We start from the raw sequence: 27,243 nt of genomic DNA, 5'->3' as shown, positions 1-27,243 counted from the left end.
CACTTAATAAATAGCTCATATGAAAGAGCATAATCAGCAGTGAATCCCCAAATGAAGGTGCGCATACCACTAAGATTTTAGGGGAAAACAGCCTAAACTACGGAGGCACAGCCAGGTGGACCGGGAGGCTGCAAGCTGAACAACGCTTGCCTGAACCACGCATGTCTTAACTACGCATTTGCGTTGTTAAGGCAGGCCACATATGCATGGTTCAGGCAGCAGTCTAGCTGTGTGGATGGGTGAGCAAGCAGGAAGGAGCAGGAAGACGGATCAGTCGAAGTAAGTGGGACTGTTTTTTTGGGGGGGTCTTTTTTTTTTTTTAGAGGTGCGGGGAGGGAGGTTCAGGGTAGATTAAAGGGCAGGGGGGCCGGAATCATTTGGTGGATGTAAGAGTCGGTCAGGGTAGCTTTTTAGTGGTGCATGGGGGAGTTTAGAGCTCAGGGTGAGGGAGGATCGGCGGGCAAGCAGGAAGCAATAGGAAGAAGGATTTGGTTGTGGTAACTGAGGCTGGGGTTGTTTTTAGGGGGTAGGGGATTTTCTTCTTTTAGGGGTATGTGTAGGGGGTTTAGGGCTTGAAGGGTCAGGGTAGTTTTTCAAATTTAGGCCTCAGGGTGGGGTGGGGAGGTTGGGGTGTTTTGGGGAGGTATTGAGGGTGGGGGGTTGGGGTAGTTTTTTTATATTTAGGGCTTAGGGTCAGGGTAGATTTGGGGGGTAGGGGTAGTTTTGTGGATTTGGACCTCAGGGCAGGAGGGTAGGGTAGTTTTACGGGTGAGGGGGTGGATGGATGGTGTGTTTTAGGGCACGGGCGGGTTAGATTTAAGGATGGGAGGTTGGTTTTGTGGATTTAGGCCTTGGGGTAGTTTTAAGAACAGGGGAGGTTGAAGTAGTTTTTTGGTTTAGGGCTCAAAGCAGGGGAAGGGGGAGACAGAGTAGTTTTAAGTAGAGGGGCGTGATACAGTGCAGGGGGTAGGAAATTTACCAGACATATTAATTTACTACATATGCTTTAACGAAAAAAAAAACATTGTAAAGGCATGCGTGGTAAAGATGCTGTTCTGCCTGCGTTGTACAGGCATGCGTTTTTGCATGCGTGGTTGTGCCATACAACCCGAATTTGGTTATACATAAAGTCATGGTGTACACATCACAACAGCATTAGGAAACAAAAATCATTCAAAAAAAATATATTTCAGCAAATGTTAAATAAAACATCTATCAGAAAAAGAGTGATGTGCGCAGACTCCAGAAAAGAAAACACAGGAGGTAAGCGGATCAGATGTTTTAAATAAAGGCAGTGCACAAGACAGCAAACATTTAATAATGAGCTCATCAGCTGATGAATGGTGCACCCATCAAAGCCCTTCTTGCACAAGTGTGTGCCACAACAGGCTTATCTGACTAAACTTAAACCATACTACGTCCATGTGAGAAGAGGCAAATGCATTAGATGTGCACAGTCAAACCTTGAAGACAAGTGTCCATACATAAAGACATGCTCCATAAAGCCTGCATGCATGTTTATAGATTCCTCTCTATTTTCAGCAATATTCAAGGCTGCCATGAGCACCAGGCCCTTCTCCCTCCTAGGCGGAGTCATCAATGTATAATCTATAGTTGACGACTCCCATACTTTTCACACCTGAAAAGAAAACTCTGGAATTAATTGCCGTGGGAAGCTCTCCAACACCTTCTAAGGACAATGACCAATCACAAGTAGCACACGTTTATTAACATGGCACAAAGCTCCTTAATTCTTAAACCTGTGAAGGATACCTTCTTTTGTGCCAACTACAGACCTATCACCCTCATTAACTGCAACATGAACATTCTGGTTAAAGATCAGGCAACCAGGCTCAGAAGGGTGAATCATTACCTAGCTCATAACAATCGCATGGGATTTGTCCTGCACTGCTCCAGAAACCATATGAACTGTATAATACGCCTGCTCTGGTTAACTAAGCAGGATCAGGGTGAGTAACTGCTGCTTTCCTTGGACGCCGAAAAAGCACTTGACCGCACCGAAAGGCCATGTCACTTCCACACTATGGAACACTTTGTCATCATTGGGACCTTCCTCAATATGGTTATGTGGCTATATATAAGGCCTTCTGCACAGACTGTCTCCAAAGCCTTGCTTTTAGATTCCATATTGATTACCAGAGGCATGAGATAAGGATGTCCCTTCTCCCCTTTGCTCTTCCTGCTCATCTGAGAACCTCTATGCCAGCTATCTCTGGGACACTCATAGCCACTGTGGCGAGTCTAAAATGCTACTTCTATGCCAACGACATCCTCCTGACACTGGATAACCCACAAATAACAATCCTGACTCTGCTTCCCATGATGACTGACTTTTCGTCCTTATCAAGATATAAGAGCAACTGGGACAAAACTGACCTCATGCAGATGACTCCATAACCAGGAAAGCACTGGGAGCCCTTCCTGTTAAATGGAACATTGGAATATTTGGGCATCCTCGTGATCACTGACTTCTCTGCTATCATAAGAGACAACATCCTAAGCATGCTTGAGAAAACTAAAATGGATGTTGCCAAATGGCAATCCCTTCAATGTTCCCTTGGGGTAGGGTTCAAACAATAAAGATGATGAACGGACCTAGTTTTAACAATGTTTTTGACATTTTGTCTCTCAAGATTGCCCTTACCACCCTCAAACTAATAGATTCTGTATACTGGAGTTCATACAGGACAACACACTGCCAAGATTAGCTGCAATAAAACTACACCACCTCAAGAGACCTACGTCAGCCCCATATGTAAACTTATGACAGGGCATTTCATCTCTCACAGACAGCCTACCTCCTGAACTCTCATAAAGAAAAATAATTTTGGGTTCAACTGGAGCAACATTTGCATGAGGGAGCCGGAAGCCTCACACACCTCTACAATGGTTACAAAGTATTATCCAACACAAACAATCCCGTTCTGAGCGCAACGGAAAATATCTGACTCTCAACCCACAGACTTGGGGGGGGGGACGGGGGGGACGGGACATTGCTTTCCACACACCAAAGCACCCCTAAGAAATAACCAGGCATTCACACTTGACAACTCCTCCCTCAAATGGGAGCACTGGGAATTGAAAAGCCAAACATATGGTGGACAACGTCCTCAACCGCAATACAATTAAAGCTTTCAATTACTTAATGTCTGAATTTCACCTGTCTCGCCACCAACTTTGGAAGTATCTACAACTGAAGCATCCCTTCCATTCCAAACTGGCACAGCAACCATGGACACTACCCTCCTTATCCTGCTACGACTACTTGATGAAATGAGAACATAATAGCAAACTGATCACTGGTCTATAGGACCTTTCAATTACAAAATTTCTCTACACCAATGTCAAGATCAATCTTGCTCCAGTGGCAAGACCAGCTATAGCTTTCATATACTGACGAAGCAAGGGCTAACATGCTTGAAAAGCATGGCCAGGGATTCCAGGAAGCATGCATGCATTAAGTACATTGTTTTTAAATTATGCACAGACACCAGATAAGCTCCACCAGGTCTGTCTGTCAGCTACTGACGAGTGTTGGTGCTGCTGAATGCCTGGGGGTGAAATATTACATATCATATGGTCTTGCCCTCGCATCCAGCCATACTGGTCATAAGTCTGGGGCACCATCGAAATCACAAGCGGGCTTGTTTCATCCTTCACATTTATTGGCGATTCTACATGACACGGGAAATATCCCTGGCTTAATCAAGCACAAAAAGAGTTTAATGGAGTCAGCTCTGCCTCCTTCAGCGAAGGAAAATTCCCTCCTACAAACGTTGATTGGATGAATGTCATAGCCATAATGGCAGTTCATGAACAGCTGATTTACAGACTGAAAGATCATGTTCAAAGGTTCACTGAGATCTACAGCGCATTCTTGACTTTACCTGCTACCCTTGTAGCTACTTCTTATAACACACTACACAGTATTAAGGTACCCATCCTACAACCTGATGCTCATCTTCCCGGTAGGATCCATCCATTGAGTGAACAGTATCATCATTATTGGCACTGGTTATATGGACACCTGCATTTCCTGTTTGGGCAAAGATGGTGAAAATGATTCCTTCTTATGTTCTGGATGCCTATTTAGCTACTCTGATGATTACAAATGGACAGATGCAGTCGGATGCTATCGTAAATTTCAGCTCTGCTGGAATTTACTTAATATACATAAACCTGACAAGATCAATCAATGAAAACAGGGAGGAAGGAATTTAAATTTAAAGTATATATGAATAGGTTGCTGCATAAACAAAAATAAGTTATTTCAAAAAGCACAGAAATAAAATGTAATCTGAAGTGGTCAAGCACCTTTTAAGCCAGTTTAGAACTATAACTGCCTACAGTTCCCAGGAACATACAACTCGTTCTACAGAACCCACAGCAGTAGACTAGACCAACTGGGATCTGCCTCTCGCAAAGCTATTTCGGTGAGAGTGGACTAAGGTAGGAATAAAGTTCTACAATGAACACTGTCTCCTAATATTTTTTCTCAATATCAACAAGAGAAATTGGTCTGCACCAGCAGCACTCTCGTCCGTCTTTACTAAGCTTCAAAATTAGGGCTATAGTAGATACTTCCTACAACCTCATAGCCTGTAGACTATTGATAACCCCACTACATAACTTGGCCAAAAGGGGGTCACTGACTCACAACATCCTTGACATAGTTTCACATAGCTCCACATAGATCCCATCATGCCCAGAAATGTTTCTCTTGTTTCCAAGTTCCTAATAACAAGCCTGACTCCATCTGTGGTAATTTAGAAACCAGGCGTGAAATTGTTGTAGGGTTCTGAAATCTAGTAGGAAACACAAATGCTATATAGATCACAATATAAAAACTGAAAACATATGTATTTCAGCTAGTCGTGTAATTATTGTGTTGGGTCCAGAACTGTAGTCTCATGCAATAAACTTTCCACCCCTATCCCTCAACACATGCAACTCAATCCTAGAAGCATAATTTTAATAACATTTCAAAATTTAACAAATCCACTACCACCTCTCTGGTGCTATTAAGATTACGTCATATTTTAGCAAAATTAACCAAGTTACTTAAAAAAGATTCCTCTACCGGAAAAGGTTTCAAATTATTGACTTATTTGTCAGAGGGACAAACATTCTTCCTCTGGCCACTGGCTGACTCATATGAGAATGCGGTTACCTGGCCACAAATTAAGGTTTAAAAGTGCCCTAAAGCCGCCAAAGAGAGAAAGACAGACGAATAAACTTCCAACTCTGTTAATAACTGAAGCCCTCTTTGTTGAATATTTTTTGAGTCATTGTCTATCTGCAAAGAGACACCCAATATTTATATTTAGAACCATCTCAATAGACAAGCAGTTTAATCAACAATAGGCCTGGTGTTTTAATGGGAAAACACACATTGTCAGTGCTAACGCGTCCCTTTCTGATTATTTTATTCACTCTGGGACTCGTTTTAGGCCAATGAATCTTTTGGCCCTGATTGAAGACACTTTAGGAGGAGATAACTGATCAACATGTCAATCAAAATGTCAATAACGTCATCAATAAGACTCAGGAACCACCATGACCTTGCAGTCATGAATAACCACACCAGTTTAGTACGGTTATATGAAGTTTATTCCCTATGGATTACAATTCTACTAGCAAGTTTATTAATCTAAAAATCAAGAAACACATTAGCATAGTCATAATATGGCAACTCGAATAAGATTTCAATAAGGTAAGAATCACAAACATTAGCACATAGCACGACGTCAACATAGGTTAACCTTATCAGAGTATCATTAGCGAATAATTCAACAAAGCATTGAACCAGCCATTTTGTCTAATTTTTTCTGTTTTAGTGAACCCCTTATCTAACCTCGAATTAGCATTGGCATGTTGGGCTTCATGCAAAACAATTTGGTAACACCAATTTGGAAAAACATCTAACTATGGTCTCTGTCAAAAGAAGCAGTTGGTACCTAGAAAGAAAAGGCAATCAGACAATTACAGTTCATCATCATATAGTTACCCTCCGTATTGGGTCAGCATACAGATTCAGTCTTCGTCCTCAGGACATCAGTTGATTCGCCATCAGCCAGGGAATTTCAGAAAGAACAGGTAAGAAGGGACACTTCCCTCATAAGGAGGAAAGTATATAACGGGCAAAGCAAGGGCAAGGTTGGTTTGAAGAACCAAACAGCAAAGTCTTTATGCAGAGTGACAAAGTGCCTGGGTCATAGCAAAATTTGCAACGGCATCACCCCTCCTCAATCTAAATGGCTACCCGTGCCATAGGGTTTTTATCCCTTTTTTGTTGTACAGTCCCCTAATTCTTGATTGGTTAGGGTTGGCACCCCACTATCTCCATCCAATAAGTTTGTAATGATTTCATCAAAATTGGCACCCCATAACAGTTCTGACGTAGTTTATTGGTTCTTATGATTGATGTCTCCAGCGGGCAGAATGTCCGGTATGATTTCGTACTATCGTGGTCCTCTTGCATCTTCAGTCAGTAGGTCCATTGTCTGTACCGGTTCAGGCGACCTTGTAGCTGCTATCAGTCTACAGTGTTGCATTCAGCAAAAATGTTTCTTCTAACAAGTCGAATTTCATGAGAACGGATCTACTATGGTTACACTTCATCCTTTAGCTTTGGAAAAATACGAGTACATGTCCTTCAGCAAGTCAGCAAACTGCACGTTAGAAAAACACATTTAATATGAAAACCGGGCAGCTAGGCATCGACTTATGCTAACTAAGCCTAATGAATTATTAGCAAAACCTTAACATATAACCTTTTATATTAGTGCAAAACCATATTTTAACATATCATTTCATCATTATTAGTCAGTTTCATTAGTCATTGTATACATTAGTGGCCACTCCCCGTGGGCACATTTCAAGCGCATGTTTTAGCAAAGTACATTAATACATTTTCTATGTGGCATTATTACACATTAGTTCATAAACAATTCATGTTAATTTTGAGTATAAGTGCTACGCTCTCTCATCAGCGACTAATGAATAAGCAAGTACTTACTCCTAGAAGAGACCCATGCCTCAAAGAGTAAAAATGTCATACTTGCCAGATATGAACCGAATACAAAGCATGAACAGTTTTGGCAGCATTTCTCACTTTGGAATTCTGAAATGAGGTAATATATGTGGACTAAATTAGCCTTGGGCCAAGGATAATTAAAAATCTCCAACAAATAGAGGATGCATCTAATCCTCATTAGACAAGTAAAAGGAGGCTATTGTTGATTGATGTACACTGATCTCTGCTCTCTTAGCTAGGACTACTGATATACTCTTTGTGTGACCGACAAAGTTAGAACTTCAAGAAATCAAGCGTATGTTTTGCAGGTTATACGTAGGTGTTTGAGGGTCGGGCATAATCAACTGAACAGTTACTAAGATATTAATTTCTGGCCTGAAGCTTACAAACGGATATGTACATAAAAAATGCTGCAACCTACCGCCAACATGCAGGTTAAACAGAGCTGCCCCACAGAAAATATAACCATCAAAGAGCACATGTCCTACATGCATTATGTAAAGCTGGTTCAGAAACTGAACAGTAATACAAACTAACAGCCCCAGATTCTTCTACTTTGCAAAAAATAGAAAATACTGATAACTGTTTATTTTTAAGTTGTTTAAAATCGATGAAATTAGTCTAATGTAAAGGTTAGGCAGATCAAACCGACCGTAAATGAGCATCGAAGAGCAGAGTTTGGCAATTTATTTTCAGAGAAGAATGTAGAGATTGGAACAAAGTTCCAATCATGGAATCTTGCCTCTTCTACAAGACCTAAGGCGCTGAAAATGAATCTACTATTGTGAAGAGTTCCTTAGAGGCCTGAGTAGCCGAGGTAATGTGATAGACAATATATGAGGTGGGTGCTTCCTTAATTAAAGCTTTGTAGGATCTGGAAGCCACAAAATAGATTGTCCCGTCAGAGTTGACATAATCCCATCTCCGCTTTCAAGTTGTTTGCTGTGAAGCTTAGCCGCCACTATCTCACTAATGTAATATGCTGTGAGTGGCACAGATCTGCGTGCAGAGAGCTTTTAAAGCTGCACCACTATGTCGATAGAGCAGATGATCCACCCATTAAACTAGAAAGGAAGTGTATTAATTTTAGGATTTCAAATTACAGACTGAAGGCGTTCAATAGGGGTTGCCACAAAGAGGAGGTTGATATTAAACCTGGATTGATTTCTGGCCGGTCAGGGGAGTGGAGGAGGGTCTGAACAAGAATGGGTATAGGCAAGAGGCTAGTGGAAGGTTAATCACAGGAAGGGGCTCTGGACAGGTTTGCCTCCCAACTGAATGGCTACCGGAAAATGACTCCCGTATTATAGGTCTAGGAGCAGTAGATACAACAGGTCTCCGCTCAGTCCCATCACCCCTTCAGCGTGCTTCCTTAACATTGACCAGTGCAGCCGTTGCTGAATGGGTTGGCCTTGCATCTGCACTATGCTGCTCTTTTGATGTGTCTGGGTCACAGCCGATGTCATTTTTCTCAATGTCTTTTAGGCGCACCTCTATGGTGGTGAGGCAGTCATACCTGGGACGTAATTTAAAATCAACAGGTCAATAAAACGACCGCTAATAGTGTCCCAGACAGCAGAATCCAATTGTGGGGGACTGCGTATTGTAGTCGACTTTTTTGTAACCTGTTGGTGTTTTGGGTTCCCTGGTTTGGGTTCCAAAGTCCTTTTTCTTCATTAGGCCACAGGGCCAGAACCAGGCGAGAGTACGTAGACTCAATATCATTTAGGCCTCCTCCTGCAATCAAACCATTTCCAATGTCAACAGCATCAGCATTCCCTTCAATGGTGGCGCGGACACTGGTGTGGCCATCAACCAGGGAGTCACTGTTGGGATCAGCAGGGAGGTGCGGCATGGATAACAAAGTGGGGCAATATCAGCAGCTGTAAGGGAGAGTCACCATTCAGCCAATTGAATCTCTTTAGAGATGACATCTACTGCCTGCATCAGAAAGCTACCAAGTGTTGTGCAGGATTGGGCTCGTGAACGCACAGGAGTAACTTTCCTTTTCCCGATATTGCCTCAAAAGCTGTGAAGAGATTTCATAATAATAGTACACAGTACCTTAGGGATCAAAGAGGGCTTCAGGATAAGGAGGCGGATGCAGAGGAGCAAAAACCAAGAGGGGTGGCCCAGCCGGGCCTCTTCCTGGTGATGACAGGCCCGTCTTGGCCAAGACTTCGCCCTGATGCTGCGTCGCAGGTGCATCCTGCACTGCCTTCTACAGCTCAGGGAGGGCTGGAGGAAGTACCACCCAGCAGGACTGCCAAAGTCACTGCGGGCAGCAGAAACCGCCCCGATCGCCAACAGTGTCCCCATTCAAACAGTGTTTAATTAGGTGTTGTTTGAATACATTTTGCATGGTTCACGCAGAACTGCTTCTTTTTGGCCTATGAGAAGCATCTGAACAAGTGAGCCATGACTCGCTCCTTGATTCATGCAGATCCTCGTCTAATTGAATGAATTATATATCACACCTTTTAGAGGCTAATAAATATTTACTGCATTCCTACAAATAGGTACTCGTTATTTTCTCCTGTTATCCATCAGTCTCTTTTTGTCACTGCCTCCAATAATTATGCATAAGTACTCCAATAATTATGCATAAATACCGCAACAATTATTTCTAAAGAATGTGGCACAAAAATTGTTTTAACAATTCTTGCACATATATGCTATCACGGGTTAAACATATTTCCGTACTGCAAAAGTTGTCATATCTCATTTTATGCAAACGGAAAATATTCTGTATAAAACGCTTAGGAACATGCTGAATTATGCCTACGAATCAGACGCTGACCAAGTAAGTTGACAACTCAGTTTAGCAACCCAGTGCATCGTCTGTCCCCCAAAGGCAAGTACTTACAGCAACTCCCTGCTTTGACACGTTTTTTAAACCACAATGCATCGATTAATGTCCACAACTAAGTCAACTTCAATATTTTTTTTTCACAAACCATGTTAATTTAAATAGGAAGAAGCCTACAGCGCACTGGAGCTGCCTGCCTGAACAACCTGAAACACGCCTTCACCAGCCCTCTCAGCTGCTTGAATGGTCGGGCGCTAGCTATAGGATCTTAGTTGTTGTTAGTGTCTGCTCTTACCAGAGGGTACGTGGCCTCCCCCCGTCTTTAGGACCGCAGTCGCCCTCCTCCGTGCAGGCAGCAGACGGTGTATTAAGGGGGCGTGGTGGTGGGCGAGGTTGGGGACAGCAGTTGCACTCCGATTCTTGGAGCATCAGAGGCCGCCATCTTGAAGTAGTGTACAGCATTCTTGAGGAATACAGCATTTTGAAGTGACTTGTGTGCCCAACGTTCTTTTCAAATGTTTTCCGAAGCACGCTGAGGCTTTTGACCAAACTGAAACTTTTAAGGTTTTTTGCTTTAAATGTCTTTATTACTAACGTACGTATTTATGGTGCTGAAATTATGAAAACCTAATCTTAGTGTAGAAAACTTTACTGTACTCCACGTGTTTTGTATTGCTTGCAAACTAGACTAACGGTGCGACAGCTTCAACACAGCTGGTATTTGCTTCAAGCGCCGCAACCCCCCCCCCCCCCCCACCCATCACGCTAAACTGCAATGTACATTATTCTGGCTGCTTAGAGGGGAATAGAAGTAATGAAAAAGATAAAATGTGGCCAATTTTATAGCTGTTAAGTTTGCGTCTAGAAGGTAACTCTAAGTGGTAGGTATATGTGGTCCTTGTGTTTTAAATTAAAGTAATTGCTGTCATCTTCGTAGAAAGTTATATTCGGTGGTATTATTTTAAATCGTAAACGCTTTTCAGTAAATACGTACATTTTTGATACATTTTTCAATGTTTATACATTTTTTCTAAGGTGCACTACTCATGGGTTGGTTTCATATAATGTCTGTCTAACTACGGTATCGTTCACATATCTTTACAAAATGTCTTTTCGGGTCTAAAGCTCTTAGCTGTCACATGCGAGTCTTACTTCCATGTCTATTACATTCCGCTCCATCATCAATTGAAAGGTGGGCTGGACATTAGGCAAACTATGAGAACTTAAACAACGGATTTTTGTGAAAAGAAACCGAAAACGAAAGGAGTCGTGGTCATGTGAAGAGCCTGGTTCGATTAAAATCAAACTGCAGTGTTAGAACGCAGGGTGTTGAAGAACGCTGTTTGTTCCAGGTGCCAGAAGATCGAGAGTCTAGAGTCCATCGGACGAGGGGGAATCATGGCTTATACCTTACAAATTGGAGCTACAGATTGATTGCTGCTATTTCTCAAGTATTTACTGCGATAAGTTGTACCCTACTTCAGAGTGAAAGCGTTTTATACGAATTGTTTGTGTCGGTAGTAGACTACGAAGAAAGACCACGCGCCCCCAGTTCCATCACTTATACTGGCTACAAACTCAAGTCTACGTTGATTGTCCTTAGTGAATGTACCCGTTTTCTGTTAACTATTGAGCAAATAAAGCACATTGCATGTTTTCTCATACTTTATAAGCCTCTCCTTAGTCCTCTTTGCTGTGCATGTCTGCACATCTCTGACCAGTTCCCTAAGGTACAGTAAGTCCCAAGTAGTGAGAGAGAGCTAGAGACCTGGGTCTTGTAATACTGGTCTCAAATTTTACAGCGCAGCCGGTGAACACGTACTGACTCGCCCTTGCTGAATGCAGCATGCTGTACTGTGACATCTGTGGCCAGCAAGAGCTGTCTGAGGCAGACCTGAAAACCCACCTCCTGCTCTCGCACATGGAGCGTGAGATCAGTTGCCCTCTTTGTTGTCTGTCAGGTGTCACATATGACCAGATGACTTTGCATGTTGACACTGCACACTTTGAGGCGGAGGGAGAGTGGTCTAATGGGGGCGAACACATAGGCAAGCGCTTCAACAGCAATCCTGAAACCCTTTCTTACGAACGTGACCCGGAGAGCTCTGAAACCACAACCGACATGAAAAAAAACATTCCAAAAACGTGCAGTGCCGCTACGGAAAAAGAAGTATGCGACACGCATTTGCAGCTTGCGCACAGTCCAGACCTTTTTGATGATCAAAGACCCCACTCGGAGGATGAAACTTACAGTGCGAAAACTATAGCCCACCCCATAAATTTAGCTGAAGAAAAGCAACATGAAGACAGAGTTCCACCTCTCGCAGACAACCAGGTGGACCATGACCTCCTGCAATGTCCATTCTGTAGCAATGAAGAGAACACCTTCCAGGGCCTTGAACTTCACGTGCAAACACAGCATGCTGAACTTCTGAAAACACCAAAAAAAGGTGAGGACTTGTCTTTCAAACAATTGAGGAGTCATCGTGCAATTAATTATTGCTCGTTTTGTAACTTTACGCGCATCTTTCCTCTCAGCATCTCGAGAGTACGTTGTAGGGCCGAAAGAAGTTTACAAATGAATGCATATTTGACTTACCGGTAATGTCATTTACTCTGAGTCCTGACTTCCCTGTTGCGATCATTACCTCCCTTCCTCCCGCCTCAGGTATCTAATTCAAATGATTATGAAGCGTGGTATATTGCAGTCTGCTTTCAGGTAAGACAAAGCTATATGTGCCAGGAGGGAGAGGTGGGGTTCCCAGTCAAACAGGATTACTCTAGAAGCCATCCCAGAGTCATTAGATGATCATCCAACTACATTAGAAGTCATTTTCACGTCATCAGACATCATCAAGCTCTTGAAGTCATCAAAGTTTAGAAACTTGAGCCTGATGATTTGAGGATGACCTGAAAATGACTATCTGATGACTTCATGGGATGTGATTGTTTCCAATGACTTGAGGATGATTTACAATGACATGTTGATGACTTGATAAGCGTGAACATTTTGCCTTCAGTTAAAATGCTTCCTAATTTAAAAAAGAATAGTTGCCGATTACTTTGCAAACACGTGCATCATTTTTGGTCAGTATTTTTTTGACAAACTAAAGATTGTGCTGGGTAATTTTATAATTACTTGCTGATTACTTTGAAATGAGCACCATTTTAGTATTCACACAATTTTGCACTGTATTAAAAAATGAAATATGCATTAGAGGTCAACGTGAACATGCATGTCACATGTCCAAATCATATAATATAACACAGTTGGGAGATGATAATCTTTGTCAGCCATGTTTGTGTAGCATGCAATTTACAAGTTTGTTCCTGGAGATTGCTCAGTGAGCTGAGTGCCTATTGCATACATCACATGCTTTACTCGCAGAAAGACTGATGAATGATTTACTGCAGTGGTTCTCAACCTGTGGGTTGGGGACCTGGGGGTCCGCGAAGCCTCCTCAGGGGGTCCGTGGCTGCTTAAAAAATGTAATAATATTAGGTCCCAGCTATCAGTAATGACTCCTTGGGGGTCACCGTGTTCCAATAACGATTCAGTGGGGGTCCCTGGGCTCCAGTATTGATAAAATGGGGGTCTGCAGAAGTCAAAAGGTTGGGAACCACTGATTTACTGCATCTGCTAAATATATCTGTGTAAGCTGAAGGTTACACTAAAGAAGAAACCTATATGTAACTTGGAAATTCCAATCCCCGCAAATGGATTAATGCACCCGGTGTAGAGATTTACTTGTATTTCACAGGTTTATTTCAATATGGTTACAATAGTTCATTTGGTTGAGTGTCTGATGCTACCTTACATGGACTGCTGAATCTGTTGCTGAAACCTGGCTCTAAACTCCCTGTCCCTCCGTTCCACAAAGTTGAATCCATAGGAAATGCTGTGCATGAGGCTGTTCACCCTCAATCCCATTAATAAAAGTGAGTGACAGGATGGTAAAATGCAGAGATCTGTAATGTGCTTGTGTACAACGTAAAATGCATATTCACACTCAGTACACATTTATGCTGCAGGCACATTAACCCAACAAACTGTCATACCACTATTTATGTGCTGTCACCAAAAACTATGCCTGGAAAGATACATAAATGTTAATTAAACTGTTGCAAACCTTTGGAAAGGCTACAACAGTGAATGTTTTTTTAAATTAAAATGTACCCCAAAATGTATTGGAGTCGTTGCAACTGGTGTAAAATCAGTTATTATTTCATTATCAGAGCACACTTTTAACTATTTGTAATAAAACCCTTGGGCGCTATGACATATGGTATTCTTTTGTTTCTTTTGTAGTAAATGACCGTAAACTCTTCCTTGTGTGCAGCATTGCTTTATGTCGGTCTTAGTTTTCAATAAAGGTTGTTGAAAAGAAGCGCAAGAGTGCTCTTGCAACCGACCTTGTTAACCTTTGCCCGCCCCTGGCCGTCTTGACCAATCATCAAGGGTATTGTGTGCATTCCAGCAATCGCGATAGTCAGGCAGGTCTTTGTTTTACATGCTGCTGAGCTAGACCGAGGAGGGAAATCACGAGCTTTGGAGCAGCGTTTTTATGGGGCAAAAAGCCAGGGAATTGCATGCAGAGCACTGCCGGAGCTCTTTGTGTCCTTTGAAAGGAACCGAGCAAACAGGGACGGTTTTAAACCGAGTCCAGCGCCGTGGGAAGGGAAAGGGTTCTATGGGTGATCTAGCGATGGAGAAACAAAGTGAGTGAGGCATTCAAAGTTAACCCCCAGCCCAAGGTGAGAGATGAGCACATTTGAGGCATTTAATGATAAACCCCCAAGGTGAGGGATGACCACTTTTGTTCATTAAATTAGAAGGAGAAATTAGTCTCCTCGTTTTAATTGTTATCCCTCGTGTATTCTGTCCTTTAAATAAATTGAGATTTTCCTAGCCTTGGTGTCTGAAAGGCTAGATTTTATTAAAGACACGGAGGCGAGTATTATGCAGTCTTTTCTTGCTTTAATTACGAACAGCAGCCAAGCAAGAACTACAGTATCCAGAAACAAAAGAACTACAAAATGACCTCATAGTGTAGTAACCAATGGGATATCACAATGCACTACTAATATCTTAACTGCGAGCAACAAGTCCTCTTTTCTTGATGCGAACTAAAGAGGAGAAGTAACCAAAACAATCACATAGAACATAAAAACCAAAGTCATAAAGTCCATGCAACCATCTCGAAGATGACGGAGACCGAAGGACGACTGGAAGGTATAGTCGATGTCGCACAAATCCAAGCTTGGTAAGAGACGTTGGTGTGTATCACCCTGAGCCAACACCGGAAGAGGGAGTTGGTACTGAAAGAGAGAAACAGGGCGGGTTAAATCGTGGTGGGATAATACTCGCCTCCGTGTCTTTAATAAAATCTAGCCTTTCAGACACCAAGGCTAGGAAAATCTCAATTTTATTACAAGACCGGAGGCTCCTATTATGCATGTTCAAAGCATTGCAATCACAGAATCTGAGACATGAGAAATCGGTTTACAATAAAAAGTTCTAAACGTATTTTCATTCGACCAGTCTGCAGATCTGAGAATATCCTGTAAAGAGGAACCTGCCCAAAAAGCACGAGAGGCCATAGCCCCCCTGGCCGAATGGGCACCAAAGGCACTAATATCAATGCCAGCAAGGGACATAACCCATTTAGCCCAACGAGCCAGGGTAGGGGAAGACACAGGAAGGTGAGGTTTCTGAAAGGAAATAAGTAGTTGGGATGAAGAGGATGATCTCAAATCTGCAGTACGGGTTACATAAGTTTTTAAGCAATTTGCAACACATATATTGGGTTGAGAGGGAAAATATGGATAATTAATACTAGACAAGTTAGTTTTCGTACGTTTTTTGATCTGAAACGAAACACCAAGGGGAGAAAAGAAAAAGGAAGTAACATCCAGTGCTCTAACATCTGAGATCCGCTTGATAGAAACTAAACATAAAAGGATGGTTAACTTAGCCGAAAGCTGTTTGAGAGATAATAATTCATTATCAGGCCACGAGGTAAGAAAACGCAACACCAGAGTAACATCCCACATAACATTATATTTAGGAGACGGTGTATTAACGTATCTTACTCCCTTTAACAATTGACAGACCAGGGGATGCTCTCCAACTGGCCTACCATCAACTCTTTGATGTTCCGCAGAAATGGCAGATCTATACAAATTAATAGTGCGATAAGCCTTACCTTGAGAAGCCAAAGAAGCCAAAAAATTTATAATTAATACTACATTCGCTGAAAAGGGATCTGAATTCCTGTCCAGGCACCAGCTGCACCAAAGGGACCAAGCTGACTTATAGGCCCTGGAAGTTCCCGGGGCTCTGGCCTGCTGGATAAATTTAACAGCGTCCTCCGAAATTCCTGGGACTCCCCAGGACGACCCGAAACTTTCCAAGCTATGAGGAACAGGGATCCGTCGAGAATCAACTGATGTTGATGGCCCTGAGGATTCAAGAGGAGATCGGGAAATTGGGGCAGCCAAAGAGGCGGAGCGATCGCCAGCTCTAATAGAGTCGGATACCACGGTTGGGTCTGCCAGAAAGGAGTTACAATCACCAGAATAGACCGTTGCCTGCGCACCTGAGCGAGGACTCTGGGGATGAGAAGGAAAGGGGGAAAAGCATATAGAAGGGAAGTCGGCCAAATCTGAAGAAAGGCATCTGTGGCCAGGGCTTGTGGATCTGGCCTCCAACTGAAATATGAAGGAAGGTGAGAATTGAGGCGAGAAGCAAACAGATCTATAGACATTTCTCCAAAGACAAAAGAAAGGTGACTGAACACTGAAGGGTGCAGTTGCCAATCGCTGGAATCGTGAAGGTGTCTGGAATACCAATCCGCTACTGTATTGAATCTGCCTGGCAGGAAAACCGCCTTGACTGAAATCCGACGAGGCAGACAATATTCCCAAAGATGTTTTGCCAGAGAGGAGAGTATCTTTGACCTGGTACCTCCTAGGTGATTGATGTATCTGACCGCGGACAAATTGTCCATCCTGAGAAGGATGGTGCAACTTACCCTGTTCTTTGCAAAAGTGCGGATGGCAAAGGAACCTGCAAGCATCTCTAAACTGTTGATGTGCAAGAAGGACTCCTTCAGAGACCATGCGCCCCCAGTCGAGAACTGACCACATCTCGCGCCCCAACCCGTCCGACTTGCATCGGATTCTAATACAAGATCTGGGGCGGCAGAGAAGATAGTTCTGCCGTTCCAGGCATCTAGATGGGTTAGCCACCACTGAAGCTCTTCTTTGGATTCGGCATCTAAGACCAAGGGATCCGAATAAGCGAGACCCTTGTGAAGATGACGTATTTTGAGCCGTTGCAGGGCTCGATAATGTAAAGGACCTGGGAAGATTGCCTGAATGGAAGAAGCTAACAGACCTACTAGGCGTGCCAGATTTCTGAGAGAGATCTGCGGAAGGGAAAGGGAGTGGCGAATCTCCTTCTTGATCAATGAAACCTTGTGTTGCGGGAGCTGCAACACCGATAGAGTGGTATTTATTCGAAAACCGAGAAACTCCAAAGATTGAGTCGGAACTAAAACCGACTTTTGCACATTGATGAGAAAACCTAAATCGCGAAGGAGGTTTAGACACAGTTGAAGATGATCTAGAAGTAGATTTTTGTCCTGTGCCATCAAAAGGAAGTCGTCCAAATAGAGAATTAAACGCACCCCGTGAGACCGGAGAAAGGCTGCGACGGGTTTGAGAATCTTGGTGAAACACCAAGGAGCGGAAGAAAGGCCGAAGGGAAGAACTCGAAAGCGGTAAAAAGAGTCCTGCCATTGGAATTGAAGAAACTTCCTGTGTGAATGATGAATTGGGACTGTGAGATAGGCATCTTGCAGATCCAGTCTGATTAGCCAATCTCGGTGAAGCAGAATGTCCCTGAGATGGAGAATAGTCTCCATCTTGAAGTGACGATAGATTATAAAATTGTTGAAAGCCTTGAGATTCAACACCAGACGAAATTTGTGATTCTTCTTCTGAACTAGAAAGATGGTGCTGAGGAAGCCCGAAGAGTCGAATTGAACAGGCTCTATTGCGCACTTGGCCAGGAGAGATTGGATTTCGACGCGCAAAAGCTCGTTTTGCTCTTGGGAAAAAACTAGGGGTATAGGGACGCGACTCTGAACTGGCATCTGATAGAATTCTAACTGGTACCCTTGAACAGATTGAATCACCCAGAGATCTGAGGTGAGAGAACGCCATGAATCGAGACACAGAGCTAATCTGCCCCCTACAGGAGGAAGGCCAGAAGCGGAAATACTTACCGGAGGTTTGGTCTCCCCTGCTGGAGTAACCTCTGGACCGGTAGCCTCTTGAACGACGGGGATAGAACTTCGGTTTGTATCCTGAATAGGATTCAGGTTGAGATTGCTGGTTGAAGGAGTCTCTGTTGGAATATTGATTCCTGATGGAGCGGCCGGCAAAGCGACTCCTGCCTTTGCCGGCCCTGGCAAAAACCCGAGACGAAAAAATTTTCTTCATCGAAAGCTGGGCCTTATCCAGAGAGGCAAAGGTGGACACATATTTATTTGCCCAAATCTTTAATAAAAGAATCTCCAAATAACAGGCCTTTGGCCAAAGGACCCTCATCTTTTGAGGCCAGAGAAGTTAATTTGGGATCGATCTTTAAAAGCAGACTCTTCCTCCTTTCAATCGAAAGTTGAGTGTTGGCGTTCCCCAGCATACAAATAGCATGTTGCGCCCAGTTTGAAAGGACCTCCGGATCAATAGGGTTACTATCCATTTTTGCTTCTTCCGCCAAATCAAAAATTCTGGTGAGAGGGCCCACCAAATCAAGAAGCTTGTCCTGGCAACCCGACCAGGCTCTATCCACGCCCTTTTTGGGATCCTTGCCGAATTTTGAGAAAAACATCAGCATGTTAGGATCAATTACCGGAGTTGCTGTTATATTATCCGGAAGAGAGGGACGAGGACACTCTGACTTGAGTTTATTACGAGCGGCTTTATCCAGAGGGTGACGTTAAAAAGAAAGAAACATAATCCGCCACATGCTCTGATGGGTACCACTCCTTTGAATTTGGATGGACCATGAAGGAGGGATCAAATAAGGGTTCACCAGCATGGTCGACTAAATCGTGAGACACTAGGTGTACGTCACCACCGTCAGGAGGAGAAATTCTACGCCTTTTCTCCAGAGGCCCATAAGAAACTGGATCTTCTGATCCGTCCACATCGCCCTCATGGCTGGAAACATTATCATCGTCATCCGTGTCTCTTAACTGCGAAATATATAAAGGAGAAGGAGGGGGACCCGATTTATAGACCTCTCGGGTGGAAGGACCAGAGGAAACGCCTTTGGACGTCATTGGGAGAGTGGTCGCACGTTTCCTGCTCTTATTAAAAGGCAATTTGGAAGAAGACATCATCTTTGAAACCGAGGCTTCAAAATTTTTGGTAACCTCAGACATGGAAACTGAGACTGCCTGCTGTACAGAGTCCCTTATGAAGGACTTCAAACTCTCCTGAAACACCTGGGAATCCTCTTCCCCAGCCATAATGTAAAAACACACTGGTCACCGAAGGGTTAATTTTTTGAGGAAAAAGAAAAAGGAGTGTCTGAAGGGGCGGGACCGAGCCAAGGGAGGCGGTTCAATGCAGTCGAAGTCGACTGACAGACGAGGGCAGGAGTTGAGAATGCCAAACGAGGCAAAGTGAGCCAATTATGCTCAAATAGCAAGCAAACCCGGTCGGAAATAAAGACGCGACGCGAGTATCAGCTGACAAGGTATGCCGGCCCAAAGAATGTGAGGAATGCTACGCGTGCGCTGAAAGGAATGCGCCGCGCTCGAGCGCGCGTCCTCAACGGCCGAAGACGGCCGTTGAGAGACGCTGTGTCGGAAGGACAGAAAAAAGGACGCGCGTTCCCTTATAATAACCGCGCGCTAAACACACAAGTTTCACAATGCAATAGTAATAACAGTAAGCACAATAAACAACCGAGCAAGTAATGTAGGTACTTATCTTGACTGCGAGCAGCAAGAAAAGAGGACTTGTTGCTCGCAGTTAAGATATTAGTAGTGCATTGTGATATCCCATTGGTTACTACACTATGAGGTCATTTTGTAGTTCTTTTGTTTCTGGATACTGTAGTTCTTGCTTGGCTGCTGTTCGTAATTAAAGCAAGAAAAGACTGCATAATAGGAGCCTCCGGTCTTGTAATAAAATCTGGTACAATTTCCCGCCATTTCCGTTCTGCTTCGTACACTGACTTCTTACATCCACTCTGCTTCCACGGTGCCCCAGCATTGTTCTTTACACTATTTACTCTCAATATACTGTACTGATCTCCATTCATTTCAACCCTCTAGGTCTTTTTGACGCTGTATAGATCTACCCCCTTTATGATCTAGTAGACATTTGTTTTGCGTTCCACAAGTTCTTTGACTTGCTTTGCTCTCCACCATACTCTGCCGCCCTCCACACATGACCTCTCCAGTATACATGAACAACCATCACATCTGCTGGTCACCTTCGCTCTCTGCTCAAGACAAACGCCCTTCATCTTGTACATTCACTCTTCAGTCTTGACAGTTCACGCTGCTCACATTTGCTACTGGCCTCTTTTTCCTATCCCGTATATTTGCCCTTCACCATAGCCAACTACACACTTGTATGTAATCTCCATACTGTAAATACAATGCACGCCCACTACTTTTACTTTCCACCACTTCTACCTTCCACCAAATACCTACACCTACTCTCCACACTTGAAATGCACTCCCCACCTTGTACGTTACCTCTCCATGGCCCACACTCCCTTTTCATACTAACAAATCTGCAGTGCATGCACTGCATTCACTTTCCTGGAGTAGAGTGAGCCAAAACATTTAACTGGGAAAGCAAAGGCTAGGCTCCTCTCTTGCTCTAAGGGCCTGTAGGTGAGGCAAGCCTTGAAAATATTTGGCACATAAGTCATGCAATAAACATAATATTAGAATGTGAAAAAATGTTTTCAAAACTCCAAAACGTGTATTTCTTTAACACTCAGAAGCGTTGCACCTCAGTACATCAGATTATATCTCTGCATTAAGAAGTATTTATTAAAAAAATAGGTTTTAAACACGCATTGAGAAGCATGCCTGCCTCCTCCCTGATGACAATGCTTTTAGTGATCTAAGAGTCAAGTCAGTTGTCATGTGAGTCCTATGTGTCCTTGATTCTGACAGATGGAGCAACATGATGTGCTATTAAATTAAAAATAAGACGTTTTTGTACGTCACACATGCTTAATTTGCATATTTGAAGGTGTTCTCATATGTAAACAAACAAACCAGAGTCTGTGTGAAATATAAAACAATGTCTATGATCACACAATTTGTTCATGAGGGAACACTGGATGGAGCCCATATTTTCCAGTTTCACACTGAAATTCAGGCAGTGTTGGAGTATCTCTTTATTACAGCAAACCCTAATGCTTTATCTTTAATTGCCCAAGGACATAAGGGGCTTCACAACAGACAAATGCTATGTTACACGTTTTAGGGTTTACCTAGACCGCAAGACACATTGTTTACTTATGGCTTACAACCCCTTCTCCCCCCCTGCCCCCCCAGCACACCATTTGTTAGCTTCATCTTCACTCTTATTTTTTTCATCCCTGTTTGTAACGGCACGCAGGTGTCATGCCCTCTTCTTGTGTTTGGCCCTTCCCTGGCACAAGGACCAAGAACTTTTGTCCATCCACTGTTCCCATTTTTGGAGCTACTATTTTCTTTATGTCCAAGCACTCCATTTGAGTGCTTGTGTTTTTAGTCTGCCTCCCATATCCCCTTCCATATAGCTTCTATACACCCACCCCCGTTCCATGTTGCTTGTTTTCCATACCACACCCTACCCTGTATTCTACACCTCTGCAAGTGCTCTCTACACCAAAGCACTTTGCACCACTGCACTCTACGCCACTGCACTGACACTACACCACTGCATTTTACTCTGCACCACTACTCCAGGCCACTGCACTATATGCCACTCTACTCTGCACCACTCCATGTCACTGTACTTTATGCCTCTGCACTCTACGCCACACCACTCTATGCCACTCTACTCTGCACCACTTTACTCTAAGCCACTGCACGCTACTCAGCACCACTGTACTTATGCCATTGCACTCTACTCGGCACCACTGCACATTACACAGCTCTTTTGTACTTTGTGCCACTCTATGGTGCTGCACTCTGCACCACTCTATTCCCCTCCGCTCTATCCCACAGCACCATATGCTACTCTACTTTACTCTGTACTACTCTACGGCACTGCACTCTACAATGCACCACTCTAATTTATGCCAATGCACTCCACACCACTCCTCTCCATCCATTCCACAGTGCCCCTCTACCCCACTTCACTAAATGCCACTCTACTCTACACCACTCTACTCTGTGCCACTCTACTATACTCCGCTCCAAGCCACTCTATTCTACACTGTCACTCCACTCTAATCAACCCCACGTCACTCTACTCAACTTTACCCTTCCAATCCATTATACACCACTGCACTCTATGCCAGTCCACTCCACTCTATTCCTCGCCACTCTACGAAACTCCAAGCCACTGCACTCTACGCCATGCCACTCTACTCCACAGTGCTGTATAATATGGACAAAGGACATTGGCAATGCCTGTAGCTCTTATGTAGATTAAACCTATTGGATTTACCAGTGCTAGTTTTTTCTGGCACATACAGATTTGTGGGGTTTCACAGGATGTTGAGGTGAGGCAGGCGTTTTGAACTTGGTCCTGCATGTTGCATGGTCGCCAGCTGCAGCCAGTAGGCCACATTGCCTCCTGTGAAACCGCAGCTCCATGTCCATTGTCTAAAGCTCTCATCACACTGGGGTTGGAGGTGGGGGGGTGTATAAATATACATCTCTGTTTGCCTTCCTGATCACATGTTCTCCACTAAACCTGTATTTCCCTGTCCTTCACAGGTGCTCTCCACCCTCCACAGGTAGTCTTTCCACTCTATTCATCTGGTCTCTGCCCTGTTTATCTACTCTGTCATGGATCCTACCTTATATGTGCTCTCGATCCTATACATCCAGTTTTTACATCTGCCCCAGCACATACATCCACCCTCTATCCTATACAGCCACTCTCCACATATACACTACAACATGTACATGCATCGTACAACTTCCTCTTGTCGTCTCCATTTAGAATATTCTTTCTTCATATTCCACATATCCATTCTGCATATGCATTCTCCACACATCCTTAGCACACTTTAAATTGAATTTCTACTCTGGACATCTGCTCTCAAACCCACTTTACATCTGCCATGCTTCTTCCCATGTCTCCACCATCCCTATCAGTGTTTTGTGCCTGCACTACACACTATACATGTGTTGCCTGTGTCCATTCTACACTGTCTAATAATTCTCCACGAATGCAGTCTCAACATGCTTGCAATTCTATGTGCACACCCTCAACATCTGTCACCACTCTTGACGTGCTATTTGCACCCTCCCACGTGCAATCTCCATTTTATACATCCACTCTCTAACCTGTACATGTGCACTCTAACTGCCACTTTTGCTCCCATCCCATTATATCTTCTTGCTGTCCTGTACATGTTGTCTTCTCCAGATGTGTTACTTCCACACAGTTATAATCTCATTCCACTCGATGTACACTCCGCCATCCATGTGCTTTCCTTACTGTAAATAAACACTCGAAGTTCCACATCTACTTTTTATAGCTGTATTCCACCTTGCCATATTGGCAGTCTGTGCTCTACATCCACCCCTTCAACCTGTACATCTGCTGTCCATATACTCTCTCTGATTCCCCCAACACATTGTATATCTGTTCTCTGCTATACCTTCACTGTCCATGCTCGAAACCTGCCCCACACACACAGTCTACATCCTCCAGAAGCCTCCTCTTGCTCTCAGTAGTCTTCTATTCACCCCATACATCAGTTTTCCATGTTGTATCTCTGGTCTCCACCTTGAACATCCACTCTTCATCCTCCCTATCCAGTTTCCATCTGCCTCCTACCCTCCACTCTCCAACCTATACATGCATAAGCCAAACTCCACTTGTGCCTTCCACCCTGTACATGCTATCTCTGCAGCACACATCCACTCTCTATATGCATTTTCCAAACCACCTTGCACACTCTACATTTGCTTTCCACCTTGCACATCTGCATTCCTCATTTCACTGTACCCATTGCATGAACTCTGCCATTAATACCTGTGCTTCTCCCCTTTAGTCTATCATATGCATGTGCTTTGCATGTCTAGTCTATACACTACACATGTCTTCTCTATGTTCTGACTATACTCTGGGCGCTCCACCCTCTACCCGTGCACTCCACACTAAATGTGCACTTTCTATCCTTCAAATCTGTCCTTCACTTGCTCTTTCCACTCTGTACATCTATCTGTTATCTACTTTGTGGATCAACCCTGCACAAGCATCTCCCACCTGCACATGCTCTCCATTTTACTGTCACTCTCCACAATCTCCTTCTAAGCTATACATGTGCACCTCAGCCGCTACTTTTGCCCCTCCTTTATATCTGTGTGCAATCTTGTACACATGTCTAATTCTAGATGTGATCTCTCCTCTACAGATGTGGTCTCTCCCCACCAGCTATGCTGTATTTCCTGCAGTCTCTACTGTCCACATTGTGTCCGTGTACATCGACTCACCACGATCGACATGCACTCTCCAATTGTTCTCCCTACCAGCACATCACATCTGCAGTGCATGCTCTACATCTGTTTTTTATCCTACACATCCACTCTCTGGGTTCCACATCAACTCTACATTCTGTACATCTGCACTCCACAACACTTTCCACACAAAACATTCCCTCTCCACATAGTCTTGGCTCCACCCTCTACATCCTTTCTCTACCCGTTAAATCAGACCACTTTCTCAGCCACTACATTTGTTCTCTAGTCTCTACACTGTGTCTCCGACCTTTACATTCACTTTTCATCCCCTTAACATACACTGCTGACCCTCTCCATCTGCTCTCTACAATCTATATCGAATCTATTTATACTCGCCATCCTCTGTCTGCCGTGTGCATCTGCTGTCTGCAATGTATATACCAGATCTTTATCCTCGACGTCTATTCTTTTCCTTCAACACAAGATCTTCATATTCTCATCTATGTCCTCAACATGCACTCTTTTTTTCTACAGCTATTCAATTTCTATCTCAACTACGTAAATCAGCTGTACACAAGTTCTCCTTATCAACTCTCAACATTCACTTCTGCTCTGAACACCACACTTCATATGCCAAATTCACAATCTTCAATCCATTGCTGTAATGTTCCATTATCCATAACCACTACTTGATGCTGTTCTCCATATTGTCTTCACATACTACTTACACTGTGTTCTATGCTCTTTTGTTCCTCAGTTCACATCCCCTGTTGATATCTGCTTTCTCCACTCAACATTTTCTCTACTCCTACTCCATTTATTTTACCATTTATTTAATTGTTATTAGCCTATCCGGCCTTAACAATAATCACACAATAGATATCAATCCATCAAACTCAATAAAAATCACATCGAGTAAAACATCTCAATAAAAGGAAACTATGCTTGAATTTTTGATTTAACATGTTCCAAGATGTATCCAATTTACAGCATTATCGTAAAACCTAATGTGACCATAATTTACATAAAAACTTAACTTATTCTAGAAAAACATTATAAGTCTAATATTTAAAATGTCTTATTATGGGACAAACATTTGGGGCCTTGCATTGCCTTCCAACCATTTAATAAAAGCCCGAGACCTAACCCAGTTTTACACTACCCTGCACCGATTTCCCAAGCTAAATAGCTACGGGATAACATAGGCTGTTGTGCCTGTGCCAACTGTAGGTGCATTGATAGACGAAGTTTCCATGCTTCCAAGATATAAGTTGAGACCTTTGTCACAATGTATTTCTCATCTGAACGCATACATAGCGCTTCCGCCTCCTTGCACTTCCTAACTCCGTAAGATCTGAAAAGTGGACGAAGGTACAGTTTGCGGAGTCTGAGCGTAAAGTGACATAATAAAAGGAAGTGGGAAAGTGTTTCCGGACCACCATGAAGGCATGGACAGCATTCTAATCTACCCGGAGGAGCGGATTGCCCTCTGTTGACCACCGCTGTCCTACTCCTACTCTGATCCGCATTAATAAATGCTCACCATATACAGTTTCTCAAAATCTACGCTTTATTTCATCCCCTTGAATTTAAAACCTGATCTTAATAACAGCTTCACAACACTTATACCATTTACCTTCTGCCACTTAGATCACTATATAGCTCACAAAAGGCCACTTACCAAAGACTTCCACTACTTAAAATGGCTCATTCCATCTCCCACAGCAGTTGCACATTCGCAGTGCCCATTCACCAAGAGCCACTTCTACCATATCCTTACCACTTACATCCCAAATGCCACATAACATACCAGTCAGACCACTATTTGCCGTCAAGTTCGTGCAGTACCACTTATTGACACCTTCTTCTCACTGACAGCCATTAGGTTTACTCCTCACACTTTTTACTGACCAGAACCATGCAATACCATTTACAAAAGTCTCCCTGCAGTGACACCATCATTTTTTCAGCCACTCTCACTACTTGCCCTTAACCATGCATCACAACTCAGTTTCTGTTTTGTACAGTGTCTCTCAACATCACTCATAACCACTCAACACCAATTGGTCGCACTCACAAACTGCCCAACTGGCTGATATTGTCATCTCCTGACAACACTGTAGAGATTCACGTCATGTATATCCAGCCATTCACCCACAGGTACTCAGATCCCTCACTCACAGGACCCTTGTATTTACTCCACTGACATTTGTTGCTTACCAGTGCTTTATTACTCATTCAATACATTATTTATCCACACAACACCAACGACTTGCAAATGTACCCACTCATAGTTGACCAGCAGCTTACCGAAAGACATTCACAATAAAGTTCACATAGCTCTCTATTTCCTGCTTAGCATACCGTACTTGCACATAACTCAGAACCAATGAAGTTCACTCATAATAATCACCATCCTCTCTCTCACAGCTCCTCATAATGCTCATCTCTCACTGTTACCACTTAACTGTCACCACTCACAGCTTGTAGTAGCTAAAAGAAGGAAGGGGTATCATGGGTGAGAAAAGTGGGTAAAAGCCATGGCGACAGTTGTCTCTGACCTTCATTTACAGGTAGTCAAATTTGCAAAAAATCATGATGAATATGCAATGTGTCAATTTGCACACAATGAATAGGATTGCTTCTGTTTGGAGAGAAGTAATATTACTGCATAAAAAAAATGCGGTCACACCACTTCAAGGTGC

General features: G+C 43.3%; 2 protein-coding genes across 5 annotated transcripts in view; one reads left to right on the top strand and one right to left on the bottom strand.

Annotated features, from left to right (window-relative positions):
- Positions 1-10,229, bottom strand: part of KPNA5 (karyopherin subunit alpha 5) — a 248,537-nt gene extending 238,308 nt beyond the window's left edge. The window contains exon 1 of the mRNA XM_069235362.1: positions 10,162-10,229. The gene's annotated coding sequence lies outside the window, so the exon portion shown is untranslated. The remainder of the gene's footprint in view (positions 1-10,161) is intronic.
- Positions 10,230-11,047: 818 nt separating this feature from the next.
- ZUP1 (zinc finger containing ubiquitin peptidase 1) overlaps positions 11,048-27,243 on the top strand; it is a 225,795-nt gene continuing 209,599 nt past the window's right edge. For 2 of the 4 annotated variants that reach the window (XM_069235357.1, XM_069235356.1), the window contains exon 1: positions 11,048-12,316. In XM_069235357.1, the coding sequence (XP_069091458.1) occupies positions 11,713-12,316 (604 nt within the window). In that variant the 5' untranslated portion in view covers positions 11,048-11,712. Of the gene's footprint in view, positions 12,317-14,367; positions 14,667-27,243 lie in introns of those variants that run through there. The other 2 variants (XM_069235358.1, XM_069235359.1) reach the window with 2 other exon arrangements.

The sequence above is a fragment of the Pleurodeles waltl genome, chromosome 5 (genome assembly GCF_031143425.1).
Source record: "Pleurodeles waltl isolate 20211129_DDA chromosome 5, aPleWal1.hap1.20221129, whole genome shotgun sequence".
NCBI lineage: Eukaryota > Metazoa > Chordata > Amphibia > Caudata > Salamandridae > Pleurodeles > Pleurodeles waltl.
Note: the sequence above shows the minus strand (reverse complement) of the source record. Positions and strands in the feature narration are given on the sequence as shown.